The sequence below is a fragment of the Rhipicephalus microplus genome, chromosome 5 (genome assembly GCF_043290135.1).
Source record: "Rhipicephalus microplus isolate Deutch F79 chromosome 5, USDA_Rmic, whole genome shotgun sequence".
NCBI classification, from domain to species: domain Eukaryota; kingdom Metazoa; phylum Arthropoda; class Arachnida; order Ixodida; family Ixodidae; genus Rhipicephalus; species Rhipicephalus microplus.
This window is the reverse complement of record NC_134704.1, coordinates 9,699,644-9,717,904: the sequence shown is the minus strand read 5'-3', so window position 1 is coordinate 9,717,904 and position 18,261 is coordinate 9,699,644. Positions and strand designations below refer to the sequence as shown.

General features: G+C 45.0%; 1 protein-coding gene across 1 annotated transcript in view; it reads right to left on the bottom strand.

Moving 5' to 3' along the window:
* The window catches only part of LOC119174024 (plexin-B), a 210,074-nt gene that overhangs the window by 115,376 nt on the left and 76,437 nt on the right, over window positions 1–18,261 (bottom strand). Inside the window, exons 3-8 of the mRNA XM_075894819.1 lie at window positions 16,238–16,836; window positions 14,788–15,269; window positions 14,013–14,412; window positions 13,742–13,918; window positions 12,223–12,351; window positions 6,609–6,709 (exon numbers count right to left, since the gene is read on the bottom strand). Of these exons, the coding sequence (XP_075750934.1) occupies window positions 6,609–6,709; window positions 12,223–12,351; window positions 13,742–13,918; window positions 14,013–14,412; window positions 14,788–15,269; window positions 16,238–16,666 (1,718 nt within the window). The 5' untranslated portion in view covers window positions 16,667–16,836. The remainder of the gene's footprint in view (window positions 1–6,608; window positions 6,710–12,222; window positions 12,352–13,741; window positions 13,919–14,012; window positions 14,413–14,787; window positions 15,270–16,237; window positions 16,837–18,261) is intronic.

Here is an 18,261-nt window from a genome sequence, read left to right as displayed (position 1 = left end):
TCTGCAAATTGGCCAGCGGCTGAGTCGTGTGAAACCACAAAGAAAGAAGAAACAGTGCAGATGCTTCGTACGAGGCACTCTCGGAAGCATTCCTCTCTGCGGCTCCGATGACTTCCCCATCTATACGTAAAGCGCCGCAACATCCAAGTAGCGGCCGCTAGTCGATATCTAATCACGTTTTTTTTTTCTCTCTCGTTCGCTATAAGACGGGAGGAAAACAAGTATCTTCTTACTCGGAATAGCTCCGTCGAGATTACTGTGCCGCTGCGCCCGGTGGTTCCGGTCCTCATGGACGAGCAAGCAACGCCCAAACGAGAAGCCCGAAGGCAACATTTCGGGTGGGGAAGACGAGCCGCTGTTTTAACGTTCTCAATCCACTCGCCAGCGTTGCGCAGTCTTCGATTTTGCTTCCCTGAGTGCACAGCACGCTGGAAGGCAGGACTTTGTTTATTTCCTTAATTTGGTCATCCTCTCCGTCTCCACGCAATTCACTGTTTTCTTCGCGTTTAATGCCTTCTTTGTGGCCTCGGTTGTATTTTAGATGGAATTTCTCTTATGTCTGCTCTCTTCCTTACTCTCTTCCTTTACTCACCTCATTTGTTTCAGCATGTTTCTTCCTTGCTCGCTTGCTTGGTTCGCCCTTTGAGTACGTCGACTCACCTTGCCCGCCCCGTCTAGCAGAGTATAGAAGTCGGCACCGCTGCTTCTCCTCGAACCTCCCGCTTTCTCAGCACAATATCGCACCTCGTCTGATCTGTATTTTCATAGCTGACCTTTGGCTGTGCATAAACAAGCAGACCTCTTATCACTGCCGCCGTGATGTTATGAGCAGCGCTACTGGAAAGGGACGTGCACGCTAAGGTCGTAAGAGCGTGCTATTTTCCCCATGTGGGGCGCTGCTGTTCTCAACGTGGCTTGCGTTTCACTACTCAATCTTTGGATCTACTTGCACTCTTTTTTTTTTCTCTTTTTCTTACGCGATTCTGTCTCCTTGTCCGCGCGTTGCTGCTTTGCTTCCTGCGGTGTTCCAGCCGCAAGAATAACCACGCAGCCCAGGCTCGCTCCCGCGCCTGTAACCACTTGAAGCGTATTTGGTGCGCGGTTGCAATATTCGCTGCACACACAAAGGGCACATTTTCACGCCCCGCATGTGGCAAGGCCCACAATGGAGCTGAACGCGCGGTTGCCAAGTGTTGCCGCAGAGATGGTAGGAAGACAAAGCGGTGGCATTTTGCGGGGGAATGTGCTTATAACCAAATTGGCAGAGCCGGCCGCTTCCGCTTTTTATAGGGTCGTAAACCGAGCGTAAAATGATGGCTGTAAAAACACGAGGCCGTCCTGCGTGACCCCTCGTTCTCAACTTGCCAGCGTGTTGCGCATCACTTGCGACCACAATTCAACTCTGAATCTTATGTCCCAAGCAAATGAAAGTTTACATTTTTATAATGCTACCCCCCCCCCACCCAAAAAAAAGAAAACAGCAACAACAACAACAGAAAGCAAATAAAAACGAAAGGGTGCATCATTTGAAGCTAGAAAAAGAAGAGCAATCTGTGGCGCAATGCCACACCAGACTTGAGGTGTTTGCACTTCCCCCAAGCTTAATGTCATTCTCACCCTCTGTTTCCTTCTCTCTATTTCTGTTTTGTTGTGTCTCATGCCCAACTCCTTACGTTTTAACTTTAGTTACCGAAAGAGGTTGCTCCTGTCTGCTTTTAGGAGAAAGACCGACCTGTGGAGGTCATGTTAGAAAGCGATTGCTTCGCAAACAGCGTTGTTTGTGAGATGCTCGATGGCAGTTAACACGGCGCAGCAATTTAGGCTAGTTGGCATAGCCTCATTTAAAAACCAAGCACAACGCGAAGACACAAGGAAGAGTTATGACACGAGCTCTTGTGAGTTCTTTCTAGCGTCTTAAGTCTAGATATGAGCCGAAAGATGGAAACAACGTAGTTGGATAATCACGGTTAACAGTAGAGGTGCCTCAGACTGGCTGGCCGACGTTTCGATACGATGACCTAACTTTTTCAAAGGTGCCCTGTAACAGGGACATGCGCCACCACCAGGAATTGACGTCACCACTAACCCTTTTAAAACTAACACGCCAAGAATGACACAGCGCCTTTGAAAAAAAAGATAAGACTGCCTATCGAAACGTCGGCCAGCCAGTCTGAGGCACTCCCACTGTTAACCCTGATTATCCCATTTCTCGGGTCTTAGTGTGATTGTCAGTGCGCTGTCTGAAGATAAGCCAGCGAACTGCGATACTTTATCGTGATACAAGTTGCATCTTAACCCAGTACGGTCATATTTTCTTTTCTGTACATCTATTAGTGATAAAAATGGGCATACATTTCGGACACTCGCGTTAATCTTTTACGTTTAACTATATGGCATGGTACACTGCAATACTCGCGACTTTGTGTTAACGCATGGGGTAATGTGCATTAATTAATTTTCTAGTACAAAGTCGAAGGCAAGTTTGGACATCAAACCAGAAAATCGGAACCATCGAGGAGACGAGTATATTTAAATATAGAAATCTTCAAATAACAGGGAGCTGAGGAAGTTAGTATACGTTTTCATTCTAAACGAGGCAGAGCGTGCTAACACGGACACAAGGAGGAAGTCGTCTGAGGCTGTGTCCTGACTGGCTTCTTGTGTTTTCAAGCCGCATCTTCTTTACAATAGAATTCTTAAAGCGGACACTCGCACAATAGGTCTGTTGTAGGCAAAGGTTTGGGTACACACGTCATTGTTGTGTTGATGAAAGTATGCTTGGAAAAGTGAGGTCAAAAAGCATAACGGTGATATACTTCAGATTCATATGTTGCCGCAATATTAAAAATAGTATGATATTTACACTTGCTGCAATGCATGTTCTTCAGCCCCACTAAGAAAATATATATTTAAATTATAACCCCAGTGAGTACCGAATATAAAGGGTGCTCTTATTTTTTTTTTCAATTAGCATCATTTCGACAGCAATGATGTTTTTTTTTGCGTGCTAAAATATCTATCTGAGTATTTCTCAGAACATTACATGATCTGGAATTCTTATTGCAGCAAGGTAGGATTTCCCTTGTACAAGAGGAATTATTATTATGCACTTTATTCGCAGCACTTAGGAAAGAAGCGCCATGTGATGAACCACCTGTATACACCGTGATCCCAAAATAATAACATGTGACATTTTACGCCTCAAAACCACTATATCCCAGAGCGTGGCACTGGTGGTTGCTGTCTTGTCATCCAGAGACCTAAAATCGCTCCTTGAAAATATTTCAAGGAACCCGACAGTTGCGAAACAGCAGCGCAAATCATATTTGTTCCGTATTGTACACACCAAGAACACAAAAAGTTCAATGAGGGAAGCCATATTAAGCGAAAATCTACTGAAACTGGAATACATTAACACAGCGCAATTTCAGTAGACCTTAACCTCTTGTAAAACACGCAGGCAGAACTTCGCTGTACTTTCGCAACGAAAATAAGCCACAACGAGCGAATACATACGTTATGCTATAAACTGACCTTGTGGACATCTGATGTGGCGACTTTTGACTTTGTTTTTTTTTTATTTTTTACAAACATGTACCTTTAGCGAAGTACCCACTGCCCATATGTCATTCAATACGCACACCTACGTACATGTGAAGTGTGTTGATTTTGAGTGACATTATGATTATGACGACGAAGAAGGAGAATGATGGCTGAGCCCTTCGTAAAGGATGGGAAGCTTAACGCCACTCAGTGAGGCAATTCACATGGCATGACACCTGGTCCAATTCTGAACCTCGGCCACGCAGCACTATAGCGTATGTCAACGTTGCTCCTCGCCGAACACAATTCATGCATCTTTCAAAATTAGTTTCAAGCAGTGGCGTCCCTTCGTGGCAGAACGCTCAACTACCACGCCTGGATTTTATCACGAAAGCTATCATTTTATCATTCCTTGTCGTATGCTGATATTTATCTAATATTTTTAAGGTAACCTGGGTTTTTGTACTGCACGCCATGTTTTTCGAGGCCAGTGTTTGATGAAGCTAAAGATTATCGCTTTCATAAAATAATACTATTCCTACCACAAAACACATTTCCGTTCACGCATTAAACTTTAAATAATTACCCTACTGTCATTTCTCGCGTAAAACAAAAGTTGTCCCGGTAGCGAGAATGGTACAACATTCAATTACCTCGTTCCTCTTTTTGACACAACCAGGGGAGGGAAGTGAGGGGAGTGATTTGAATTATCCCAACTCCCCTCGGCTGTGCTTGTGATAGTATAATACGTGCTGTCTATATTCGGTACAACTCTTTAAAATGATAGCTTTCGTGATAAAACAACCGCAAAACATATCGCCAGTTATTTCGAGCTTTCAGGTTATGTATGTTATAGCTATTGACGTTGAGACTTTAGCTTCTAGTAAAATCCCCGCTCTTTTTTTTTTTTTGCACGTCTACTTTTCGCTTACCTTCTCCTCTTTCTTCACCCTCCCCTCAGAGCAGTGAAGCAAATCGGATGCTGCAATTCTAGTTGACCTCCCTGCCTGTCTATAAATTTATTCTCTCAATGTTTAATCAGCGAAAGCTGAAACGTGTAGTCCCGGTGTTTATCATTGGGTTCAACCCGACGTGGCACTGAACCCTTTCACAATTATTGGTTACATATTCGTACTTTTTAATCAGGTTTCACACACGTTTGGCTTGGGTTTACCAGAGTGTTTATTTACCATGCAGCGAATTGTGGCTCGCATGATAACGGTGATGGAGGAGTGTATAAACGGTCAAATGCGTCTCGCTATGGGCTAATCACACTGGTTATACTCGAACCACAGGCGGTGAGAGACGACGCAGCCGAAGTCAATGTGATTCTGGAGAAACTCTCACTGAAAGAGGCCGTTCGCCCCGGCGAACGCGTGACTAGTAATAATATGAAAATCGTGACATGTATGTCATGAATGTCATGATTCACATTTATTTGTCTTGCTGCGCTTGCGGTTGTTTCGTTCACATGACATATTGCAAAACTTACATCGGATCACATGACTGCATGGTGAACATAAAAGTTCAGACCCTAATGTGAAAATCATGACATGCATGTCTTGTAATTCATGACTACACGCCACGCTCGTGGTGCGCTCACGGTTGTTTCGTTAGCTTCACCTATGCCAAATCTGGTATTACGCGACGTTAATGGATGAGGAACGTATATGACACTTCCAAACGTGATAATTATGACATGCGTGTCATGTAAAACATGACTACAAGCTACACTCATAGCGCGCTTGCAGTTGTTTCGCTTGCTTCACATGTATCAAATTTGGTAATGCGTGGTGTGAATGGACAACGAAGTTAAATGACACGTCCAAACAGGATGATCATGACATGCGTGTCATGTAAAACATGACAGCATGCTATTCTGATAGCGTGCTCATGGCAGTTTCGCTAGGTCCCCACATACCAAAATTGGTATCACGTGACATTAATAGACTACGAAGGTAAATGCACGTCCAAACATGATAATTATGACACGGAAGTCGCGTGGGGCATAAATTACGTCCGCCTCGTAACGTTGTGCTGTCTTTAAAGCGACATATTAACATTCTTCATTCGTGCTTCGCGTATAATCGATTCTCACAGTACGTGGGATCTGCCAATTTGCTTTTGTGCCCGGGCTGCACCATTGGCCCGGCAAGAGCGAGCACTATCACGTTTCTACTGTCACCCCGTCACGGTGGTCTAGTGGCTAAGGTACTCTGCTGCTGACCCGCAGGTCACGGGATCAAATCCCGGCTGCAGCGGCTGCATTTCCGATGGAGCCGGAAATATTGTAGGCCCGTGTACCCAGATTTGAGTGCACGTTTAAGAACCCCAGGTGGCCTAATTTTCGGAGTCCTTCTCTATGGCGTCTCCCATAATCGTATGGTGGTTTGGAGACGTTAAACCCCACATATCAATAAAAATGTTTCTACTGTCAGCACTCTTCTAGAGTTGTGCGTGACATACCCCTGCGGAAGGAGAAATTAATACACGCGCACTCGGTGCCACTGCTGCGACGGGATTAGTGACGTCACTCACAATACATTCATTGGCGCGCGACATTCGGTACGACGCAGCGAACGACGCAACTGATAACAAAGGCAATGGAGACTACTCGTGACACCGCTGCCGGGCGGTTTGTTGTATTTCCTTGCCATATAACACTTTTGTTGTAAAAAAAAAAAAACACTTGGGGGGGGAGTGTTCAACCTGGTCTCGGCCGCCTTATGTCTATTGGGCCGGAATGCAATGAACATCAAGGACCATAGATCGACGTAATGACTGACATAAAAATCGGTTGTTCCAGAGCGTCAAGACACTGTTATTAATCACAAATCTTTCACATTGGCGTATCTCATAATAATACCATGCTTTTTGCATGTACAACCCCTAATGGTGTAGAACTTAGCGTCCATATCAAATGTGAGGGCAACATTTTATGTCCAAGTTAGTAACAGGCGACCTACAAGTGCTGTATTTTGTCCGATGCTGTGGTTCTTCATTTGAATATGACATTTTGGGTCACGAAACGTAAAAGCTGAAAATACGGCAAATCTGAAACTGACCTCCTTTCCAGAGAACACCAGCCACAAAAGGGATTGCGGGAAGCGAGGCAAGATTCACAGGTCTCGTACTGCTGGCACTTCTCGATGCGAACCTTGCTGACCTGTTAAAACAATCGCTTGCCGTCACCACAAGACTTGTAACACACAGGCAGAACATCAAGAACAATGTGTCTTACATAATAAGTGATGTGGCTTTTCGGCTAAAAGAGAGAGACAAATAAATAACATGTCTGTTCACCCCTCGAGAATGACAATGTTTCTGAGATGCGACTCAAAATGTTTTTGGATAGTATTCAAATATTGAGGCACTATAGCACACACTTGTATAGACCTTTGCATCGGGAAAGGAGGTCTGGTCTGGCAACAAATGCATTTCTCCTCTCTGGCATGCGCGTGACGGCTTGGAGTGTGTGGGTTGATGCTGGTATGTGTGGCATTATCGGGCAATTTGCCGTGTATTAAGCCAATCAGCGGATTTCGTTTTTCTTCATTGCTATGGCGGCCAAGAATTGGTGATCAGGGAACCACTGCACGGTTTTTGGGTGCAGTAACAACTACAGGGAAAGGAAACTGCTGTTGGAAGAAATATGCCATGTGCATCACCAGACGCGGAGTTTTTGTGGCTGTGCACTCTTCAATTTGCATCGTTGCCCTGTTGACGAAGAGCGGCGGCTTCTATGGCTTGTAAACTTGAACAGTAAAAACTTTGTACCTTCCGCGGGTACTCGGGTATGTTCAGAGCACTTCTTCTCACGCGAAAGACCCGCAACGACTTCGGCACCGATGCTCAACCTTGGCTATGAACGGAAGGTACGCAGCCTACAGTTTTTCTAACGATAAAAATTTTTCCCCAATAAACAACCCTACGTAACATTTCTCTCAATCGCAGTTTAATGTACTACGGCACTGGGAGTCACTCAAATATTGTGATTAAAAAATATAAATGGGGGATGCGCAGGCCCGTCAGCGCCGTTTGATGCAAGAACTGTATTGAGAGTGGAGACACAATTTAGACAACAGTTAGTGCGCAGTTAACAAAAACCATAAATGCCTCGAAATAAAGACGAACCGCTACACTCCAACACACGGCTTCATGCAAGAGCGGCGGCCGATGTGACGGCGTGGCGTAAAGAAATCTTGTTAGAAAAGTGGAGGACTACAGCTCAAGAAAGATTGTCGCTACGCTCTCGAGGTATTGTTGCTGATCCTGCAAAATAAAGACCACAAAATATTGCGCAATTTTGAGCAGAAAGTCGGTGCTCTGTATATACTGCATCGGCAAAGGTAGACTTGTTTGCGGTACAGTATAATAAACCCTCAATGAATTCAAACTTGTCAGAACGTCTCATAGACTTATTTTCTAGAGAACCTGCATCATTGTAATCGAAATTCACCACGTAAAAACTAAAAACAATGGTAATACCGCCGCAGCGTCCTTAACATCTATGCAAACAGCGAGCTTCCCGCATGCCAGATGGGTTGCCAGACCAGAAAAGGGCCGCCTGTTAACAAAATGACGGCGTTCACGAAAAAAAAAAATAAAAGAAACGTTTATACGTAGCTTCAAGCTACAGCGACCACTCTCTTTGTATGATCACTGCCCTTAAAACAATCCTTGTTTTGCTGTGGTTAAATGTGAATCCGTTTGCTACCTGTCTAGTTCATCTATTATCTTTTAGGTCGAACGGAGAGATGCACTAGCGATGATAAATGTAGAGAGGAAACACTTTTGATTATCTCTTCAAGCAAGGAAAGTGCTGAGTCATGTTTTTACATGAGTTGCCAAAGATCGTTCAACGTCTCCCTTTCTACTAATTTACTAAGTAAGGGTGTCAACTTATCAATATGCTTGCAACTTTCTCTAAAAGATGTTGAATTGGACTGGCAGTGTAAATAAGGTTATTTTTGATTGGTTCTCTCATATGACATAGTGTGTCTACATGCAGTATTTGACAAGTGACCTCATTGACTCTTCTCCATATGGACCACAATGAATAAGTAGCAGCTTTTCCTTTCGCTTCTTCTCCCTCTGTGCAGGGCCACAAGCCACGTGTGTATGTAGTCAAGGGACCGTGAATTGATTATTTTGGTAAGTAACCTTGTGTCCCCTTGCCATCATTCACTATTGAAAAGAATGAGCCGTATTCAATGCAAACAGCACATGTAAAAACATTATCCAGTAAAAAAAAAACATTATAGGCAAATCTTAAAATAAGGATCTGACAAATTTTGTTGCATCGGGCGCCTCTTTTTCTCATAGCTTTTTATTATATACTTCGGTTATTAGGGTTCTCCACATTCCTTATACTTGAATCGCCAAATTCTGTCGATATAAGATAATGGCAAACCATGCTTTTCGCTTCGAAATAAGCCAAAGTTGAGAAACCTCAAACAAGAAGAAAGAAAGCGTGGTACTTTGAGCATCTGAGGGAAAAAAAATACGGCAGAAGTGCTGCAAAGGTCGTATTTATCGCACGCGTGTGTATGAAGGAAAAAGAGGAATACAAGTAGCGCGTGAAGCGTGAGAGGCGGGCAACTTTTGCATTCCCCGAGTGGAGTTTCAAACGGAGCTGCGCTCAGTGTGTTCCGCGGCTAAGAGCAGAGCCGTGTTGAACCTGACACGCTTCGCGTGGGCGGTGCAGTCAGTGTTCGCCGCTTGACCGGACCTAGCTGAAGGGAAAGAGAGGAGGCCGTCCATTAGGCGCCGCGCGGCGCTTTGTCGGCGCTCTCCTTGGACTCTTGGACACAGGTCAGCGAAGCGCTTTGTGCTGCACTGCGCCGGAGTCGCGCACCAGATTTAAAGGGACACCTTGCTTCCCTTCACAAGTTCTTCTTTCTCCCTCATACGCAGTCTCTTTGTTGACACGCGTACTACTTTTTTTTCTTTCTTTCGTTGTGACCAGGCTTCACTGACTAAAGCCGTTGCACGTGTTATCACTCAGTGCGCGCCTTGGCTGAATGTTCTTGAACTTTTTCGAGTAGTTTTCGAATTGAACAAGGGTTGATAGGTGGTCTAGTTTGTCTCCTCTTTTGTGTCCCGTTAGTTTGCGCTCCCAATATTGCGTTATGATAGGTTTTGGAATATTGTTTGAATGCTGTGTCGTGCCACCGATACACATACGAGTCAGCACACTTACTGAGCATTTCTTTCTTGTCTGCCCTTCCCTCCTCTTTCTGCCCCTCTCTCATCTTTATGCCCCCCCGCCCCGCGTATGGTAGCCAACCAGGCATGTGCCCAGTTAACCTTCCTGCCCTTTCTCCTGTTTTCTTCTTTCCTTCCTTCCTTCACTAAAACTGTGCAGTGTTACGTCAGTCGCGGCTGATGGTAGCCAATCGACAACTTACGTCACCTAAGCTCTCCGAGCGGCACACTCGCTCTCATATTGCGCTATCGTGGCTATGCATTCGCTGGGTTCTGGCTCAGGTGGTGAAATTTAGGTGGTAAAATTATTAAATTGATCTCGAAGATACGGACCCCAAGACGCAGGCTCCCTAAACACAGCAGAGCGCGCAAAGTTTGCTGAGTAGGCTGGGCTGAACAAATATCTGCAGGGTAGGCTCTGCTAGTAAGTTTTTTTAAAAAACTCTTCGTTACAATAGTGGCAGTGTGGTCAGTGGGACTGCTTACGACACAGGCGTGCAAATGAGGATGGGCGGAGGGGGGGGGGGGAGGCAAAATTACCAATATGTAGAATGAGTCGAACATCTCCAACTATTTTAATCCGCCCGAAACACATGCTATTTGACGACAATGTCGACGGAGTACAGCCGTATGTTAAATTCAAGAAACTGTTTGCATACCACTTTTAGCACCGGAAAGCCGGAGATCAATGGAAGGTCATTAAGAGAAGCATGCCATCGCTTCATTTGCATAGTTATATTAATGGAAGAGTTTAATTTGGTTTTATTTTCTCTGTCAGACTCGACCAACCCGGTTTGGGAGGTGGGCAGATGCTGCTTATGAGTAAGATTCGATGATCATGAACTCCGTTTACAGCGCACTCTAGAAACACGGACACTAGGAAGGAGCAAAAGAAAAAGAAAAGACGGCGCTGTGTCCTTCTTGTGTCCGTGTTTCCAGCGTTGCACTGTAAACCAAGTTCACGATGAATCCCAGCCAACTGGCCCAAATCCATAATGTAGCGCAAAAAACGACACAACGACGCAAAGAACGACACACCTCATTAGGTTGTAGTGTGTGGTTCTTTGTGTCCGTCTTGTCGTTTTTTGCGCTACAATATAAATTTGATCCGGCGCCAACTAGCCCAATAACAAGTCGTTCTGCACAGCTGGTCCAACTCGCTGTCTTACTGCGAGTTTTGATGATACCTGTGCGAATATACGAAGCTTGCCCTATTGTTCACCACTAGTTTTCTCATGTTTTGATGCACCTTAAGCGGGCTCCACACTACAACTTCCTCCTGTTACTAATGATAACTCTTTTTGCACAGTTGAACTGCTTCTATGAGGTAGGCTCTCGTCAGATATTGAAACAACTGATGAATACACGTGATCCTTTATATTATGCTGATAGCAGCAGATGCGGATTCTCACTTTCTATAGGCACTTTTCATGACTGCGGAGTGATTACAGATATGCCTAACCTCTATTGGCAAGCATTTTATGTGTCGCAGTTCCTCGTGCGGGCTTCTCCGGTAACACATTTTAGGCACCAAAGCGCTAAAAGGACACAACACATGGGCTAAACAAACACCACAATTTTAAACTGAGGCAACTGCTTAACAGGCTTTCGTCTTCAACAGTGTGTGTTGTGTTCCGCCTTTTTCGTGCTTTCTTGCTTCAGCATTTAAAGATTGTTGCTATGCGCTACCAACAAGGCTGTACTTCTATATCTTGCAAGCTTTTCAAACTTTCGTAATGTCTCCTCAGCCAAAGATTACATGCGCCGGGCGTATGCATACATGCTTTCAGAAGGGGTAAGTCAAATTTTTTGGGTTTCTCATACTTGCTAAAAGTCTACGCTAAGCTTCTCAGTATCGTTATACTTTTAGCTCTCACGTACAGTAATAATTCGCTTTCCTCGAGTTGACATTCCACACTGTTACTAAAATCCTAATGTCCTCAACAAAATCTTCACCATCGGCAGCGTGACAACGCCCACTGCAGGACAATTAACTGCCTCTCCCATGTTCCGTTAGTCAATTCAGTTCTGTTCTTGCTGCTGCCACTTTATACTCCAAACTTATTAATCTCTTCTGCCCACCCAACTTTTTGTCTTCTCGTCACCCGCTTCCTTCTCAAGAGTGTATCTTGTTACTCCCAACCAGTGGTCATCTTGCCTTCCTAGTACGTGCCCTGCTCATGACCATTATTTGCTCTTGATTTAGACTAAGTTGCTTTTAACGCGCGTTAGTTCCTGGACCAACTTCCCTGTTGTTTGTTCCTTAAGGCTACACACTTCGTCTTGTTTTTTGTAGTTAGCTGCGTGGTACAATGTTCAAGTTTAAGTCTTTTTGGTAATTTAAAGCATGTAGTGCTACAAGGGCTGTTTGTGTTTCCTCTTACTCAAATTATTGCATGCTGTTGTAACGTACAACACCTTCATTTCGTTATCAAATGAAAAAGTAGGTCACCATGGTCGTGCTTTACTTGCCTTGTAGATAGAAACAGCGAAGAGAAAGTTCTGAGTAGCGTCCACGTATATCTGTGGAATAATCTTGTGCCCGGGATCTAATGGCACTTGCTCAAACTCTTCAGCAGCCGTGGCTCCAGTAACAAGAATCTGAGAAAAAGAAGAAAAATGAGCGCTGTCAAATATTGCTTTCCAAAGCGGATAACCACAGAAGCACCACATCATGAGTCGAAGGCAAGACAGCATATATGTGCAAGTCAATAGATGTTGTTGTTAATATTTGATGTGTATAGTAGCACTCAAAATTTACGTTTACGACCAAGTGCACCAGCATGTAGTGACACTGTACGCAAACAAAATCAGCACGAGTATTCAATGCCGTGCTTTGAATAAAACGTGGAACTAAGGCGGTAACACGATGTGCAAAAGCTGAATGCAATTGACTGTTTCCGTATTGAGCCAATATTGAGCAGCAGAAATTTCAGTTTGCTGCGTGGTCTAACACACGTATGGTCACATAGTTCCAATGGCTTTGCACTTCGATGATTAATATGTGGGGTTTAACGTCCCAAAACAATGGCTTTGCACTTCCGCGCACTAGCTTGAAACCAACATAACCTGCTCTCTGATGAGCTTAAATGACATCGTTTCTCTGTTGAATTAGTGGTTGCTACTATCATTTGGTGGCAGTCAATGTTTCAAGGCTAAAACAATTCGATTAACTTTAATTAGATAACAAATACTAACAATTTTCTTATGCCTATATCGTTATACAAAGATCAGTTAAATAAATAGGCTGTGAAAAGTTGAATTAATATAACAGCGGAAGAGTGCGTGTGGAACAGGCAATCACTGTAACAAAAATGTTGTCAGCGAAACTTTAGTTCATCCACATTCTATAACAGCAGCGGTTTCATTAAAGCAACCCTAAAGAGTTATAATGACTTGGCTTAGACTGGCAAACTGCATTCTGGAAACTCGTATGCCATATGTTTCACTATCATAGGTTCATTATTAGCCGTGATAACCAAGGTTGAGGGCTCTTTTTTTAAATATTTTGCGCCAAAATGACCGCACATGACGTCAAAAAATTCAAAATAGATTTTTGGTATGTTCGCAACTTTGGCTAGATGAAATGTTCCGATACCTGGTATGTTAGGTCTCTCGGTGCCGCAGATTACGACGTAGTTATTTTTTTTTTTCGATTTGAAGCTACGTTAGACCCAGTGGACAACTTCGAAATTTGTTACATCCCTGTGTTTGTGCGGGAATCGCTAAGTGGCATCGCCAACCACATTTTCCGTTCTCACGTTTTCTCGCTTACTAAAAATCGTGTCACGGTAAGAGTGGAGTTTTCTGGATTGCGAAATCGTATTTTACTAACACGCTTAAAATCGTTTAGTTGTTTAGTGTCCCTTCAATGTCATATAACTTTGTTTGTCACATGAAGCATTTTTACTCTGTGCCACCCGTACTATTCTGGTGTTCATTGAAAATGGTGATGGGTTTTCGAGTTAGATGTACAAGATGTAAAGCGTACCTTCTTAAGAGTACCTTCAGCAGTTCCAACGAAGAGAACGTTATGGTGCCCCACAAGAACAGTGGCAAGGGATGTCAGCGTGTCGTTGGGATACGTGATGGCAGCCCTCGCAGAAATTGGAACAGATCCATTTAGCTTTACTGTCTCGTTGCAGAAGTTGAGGATGTTTCCTGCTTTCTGTAAAAGTAGAAGGCAAACAGCATTATAGCTGAGTAATATATGCAAGTTGGTTTTCGTAAAATAATTTTGTGTGACCATTTTATGCGCTCACCCCGGGCTCCGGGCACTGGTTGATGCTTCCTGCGATATAGTCCATGTTTCTGGTGAGGACACTGCCATTGTAGCACATGTGGACATTCTCGGTGAACTTCTGCTCTACGTCTGTCATGGAGAACAAGCAAATGGCGGACCGACGGCTGGGCCTCGTTGTGTGGTCGGCGCTCACGACGAACAAGCCGACGAGAACTCGAGAGTCCGAGGAACCAGGCTCAAGTCCCAGTTCATCGGCAACGTCTTCACCGGCCGCCATGACACCAGCGTCGGTGAGAAGATTGTAATCAGTGCCTTCTGGGCCCAGGCACTGGAGAGTCACTTCGGTGTAGGTGCTGTAGGCCGGGTCCGAGGTGCAGACGCGGGCTAGTCGGCTGACGTAGCCCAGCTCTTCGGATGCCCTGCGTTGCAGCGGGATAACATGAGCATGCGTATGTGCTATAAAAGCTCAAAATATCAACAAAAAACACAATGCATTCTGACGTGTCGTTTAAATACTTGCATTCACTTTAGTTGATTGCTCACTCACTTTGCCCGTTATGCCTAAAAGAATGACCCAAATATGTTGCAATTCTAATTCATTGCCATGCCTTTTGCACACAATGCAAAACGCCGTCATACCATCAACAAATATTGAATCTGCCGCATTGACAGCACGTAATTTACTTGGCATTTCAAACTTGTACGCGAACTAGCAATAAAGAGTATTTTTGTTGCTATGTCTTGCAAACGGCGTCCTGATGGAGGTCACGCTGAACAGAACCGCACGCACGTACCTCAAGTGGCTCTTCCGTTGAACAGTGGCAAAGTAGGCGAAGTGCTCTGTGTGGAAGCCGTACACGTAGTGGACGAGGTAGTAATCCTTGATGTGATTTGCAATGTCGACGCGCGCTGTTGCCGAGAAGGACTGCTCGATGATGGCGAATAATGGTTGGTCTGACGAACCCCCGAGGGTGCCCCTACGGCCACCGGGTACGTCGAGGCTCCGGCTGCAGATGGACGGCACCATGTCCCGGTACGGGCCCTGGCGACTATTGGTCGTGGCCACGTACATGACTCGAGACGGGCCTCGACCCCCGTGGTAGTGCGCCGGTCCCACAAACGCGTACGTGGACGAGTTTCGGTCGTTGGCCGCTACGGGAATGATGACGAGGGCCTCCTGCTGCGTGATGTCATCGAGGTCATGCCGGCGGCAGGCTCCCTGGTGTATGCTACCACAGGCGATCAGTTTGCGAGCCTTGTAATCGATGACCAGCACCTGGTAATGGGCAAACAGATGAAGTTGTACGATGAATAAAGGGATGACAAGAAAGTGCCTTCATGCGGTAAGTTATTGTTAAAGAAAAGCAGGGGGCATGCACGCGTCTGCGATTGATGAAAGGACAAAAAATATTGATTTATATTGTCTCCCTAAAACTCGGCCTATCCACTCGGGAAATTGGTTATTTTTTGTGGCTTTGTACTGCACTAGTATCTGAATCTGATATTGATGAGACCTTTTCCTTCCTCATTTCTTCGAGTAAATATCTGCTTCATCTTATCATACTTCACATATTCGAAGTATGAAGCTTCATGCCATAGTATGTTAACGCCACCTGGCTGAATAAAGAGAAGCTTACATAAGTTACCTTCAGGAGTGGCCTCGTTATTTCGATTTCTCTACCACAAACTTTTATTGGGAGTCATCAATTATTCATTCGTAGGCGTGCATGTGTAGTGTCACACTGCAACTAACTTTAAGGTGTTGGTGGCAATTTTTTTAAATGCGAAGCGCCTCAAGGCGTCGGGTGGTCGTGTGCTTTCGCATGCAGTCGTATGCTCTCGTCGTCGCTTGCCGTAAGGCCAGCAAATATAAACCACGTGCGTGTAGCATATATCAGTCTGTCGCATTGAGCATGCGCTCGCTTCGAAGACAAAACTTCTCTTTCGCGTGAGTGCACCGGACTGTTGTATGCTGTGGTCACTTGGAGTAACGCAGGCAAAACTACCTATATAAGAAAACAGGAAGCAAGCGAGAAGCAGGAAGTAAAGGGAAGGCGAATCTAGGGAAAAATATTTAAATAAAAAAGAAACCAGTAAATACCTACAAAATAAAGAAAGAGAGGAGAAAGGAAAGAAAGAAGTTGACGGGAAACAAAGAAGGCTTGGCAACTTTAGTGCGACGATGCGTAATTTATTTTAGCCACATAATGTGTCCAGCTGAGTGCGTCAGCATCTCCAGCGTACCTTGTTGATGTTGTCGGTGGGCTCGGCTTCGACGCCACTGCAGTCCGATGGGGAACAGAGCACGCTGTCCTCGACGGGCCCCGTCTGCACCGAGGCCTCGAGTTCGAGCGAAGCGTTGAACTGGTACAGCCAGTTGGTGGCGCCCACGTAGACGCGACCCGTGCCCGTGTCCACCACGAAGTGTGTGAAGTTCACCGTCTCGTTGAACGTGGTATACGACGCCAGCACATTGGGCAGCTGCTGCGGCGGTGATGGCTTCTTAAGGCCCGGTGGCGCCAATACTGCCGCGGCAGCGACGGTAGCCACAATAAGGGAGACCGCTAGCGTCGAGCCGATCGTTGTTAGGAAGAACGACGGCGTCACCCGACACTGTCGACATTCGTGACGGGCACTTCGCCTGCGGCGCGCAGGGCTGTCGTCGGAGCGCATGTCTTGGACACGAGGGGCCGTTATAGGCACGAGTTGTCTTCCGCAATTCACTCCGGCGGTTTGCCCGCGACGCCTAATTGTCGAGCGCTGGTGCACGAACGCATTTTGCCACGTGATCAAGTGGTGTGTGCCTTTGATTTCGTGCACCTATAGGTCTGTCGGTGAACAGCCTGCGAAGGATGAGTGGGAAAGGGGAGGGGGAGTGAGTCTTCCAAAAAAACACCAGTTTAAACGCAAAACGCCGTAAGACTTTCGGTCAGATCATAGCTGCAAAAATAGACTGTTTGCACTATAGTTAGACCACTTCCCGTATTATTTGCTTCTCTCTTCCGTACAAGAGAATATGACAATAAAATAACGCGTTTTTTTTCCTTTTAGATCTTCATGTAATATAAATCGAAGTTCTTCTTTCGGATTCGAATGAACTACGTACTTTGAAAATCTAGAAATTGCCACATTTTGAATGAGGCTATTTATTCGGTATTCGAAACAGAGTCACTTTCTGCAGTAATAGTGTAATCTATACACCGGCGCACATATTTTGCTATTCCATGCGAGACCTACATATTGGTCGCTACACCGTCCGCAAAAGTAGTATATCAAATGGCAGAAATGCAACAGGTCACATTGAGAGGTATTAAGTATTGCATTACTTTCAATACAAGTTTCAATACGCACTTTTATATCTCCACTACTTGCTTTCCAATTGTCCCGTCATGTGCCTTCACGTTATTGTTACAGAAAGACTCGTGGCCCCCAACCTCAATCTTCAGCCGCATATGAGGTGACAGCTGACTGTGACATGTTTGCGACGTCATAGATGTTGCAGACAGGAGGCAGTTGCGAGTACGTTTCACTCGAAATTCAATGCTTCTCTAAATTTTTTAAATCAGTTCATCGTGTTTTGAGCTTCACCATATTGAAAACTGAGTTGGTGAGGAACAAGCCGGCAGGATTTGTCTTACCTCTTTCGGTCGCACTTCACGGCAAATACCTATATTATATTGATTTAAAATTCTGAGCTCATCTTCTTTATTGAACTTCATCCAACATATTAGGTTTTCGGAAAGCCAAGCGTACATAGCAAGTAGTTTCATGCTGGCTGTCAGCGCACGTTAAGTAGAAAAGGTTCATAGGGCGTATTTAAAGTGTCCATACAATTTGCGCATGTATAGCGAAAACTATTACTCTTTTACATCGAAAGCTGTTATGAGATCCATTTTCAGGTCACGCGCAGTTGCATGTTGTCCGCCGCCGCCGCTGGTGTCCGTATCCACATAATGTGTAATTATAGGTTGACACAGTGACATGGACAATTCTAGGTTAACACAGGACAGCAGAGAATAAGAGATAGAAGCGAAAGGAGGTAAAAACTTGCAGAGTTCCTGATGTGTTCACTAAATACGATACGAAGGTAAAAGAAAGCCACAGTCTTTTCAGTCTACGTATTGATACTACTCCGCCACACTTCGAAAGCTCTCTGCATATAATGTGACCTTGCGCTGCGCTACCATGAGATCGGAGACACCTCACGGGGCTTCGAATTGTCTCCTGGATCATACCAGCTTTCGCCAAGCTATGGTGCCATGTGATGG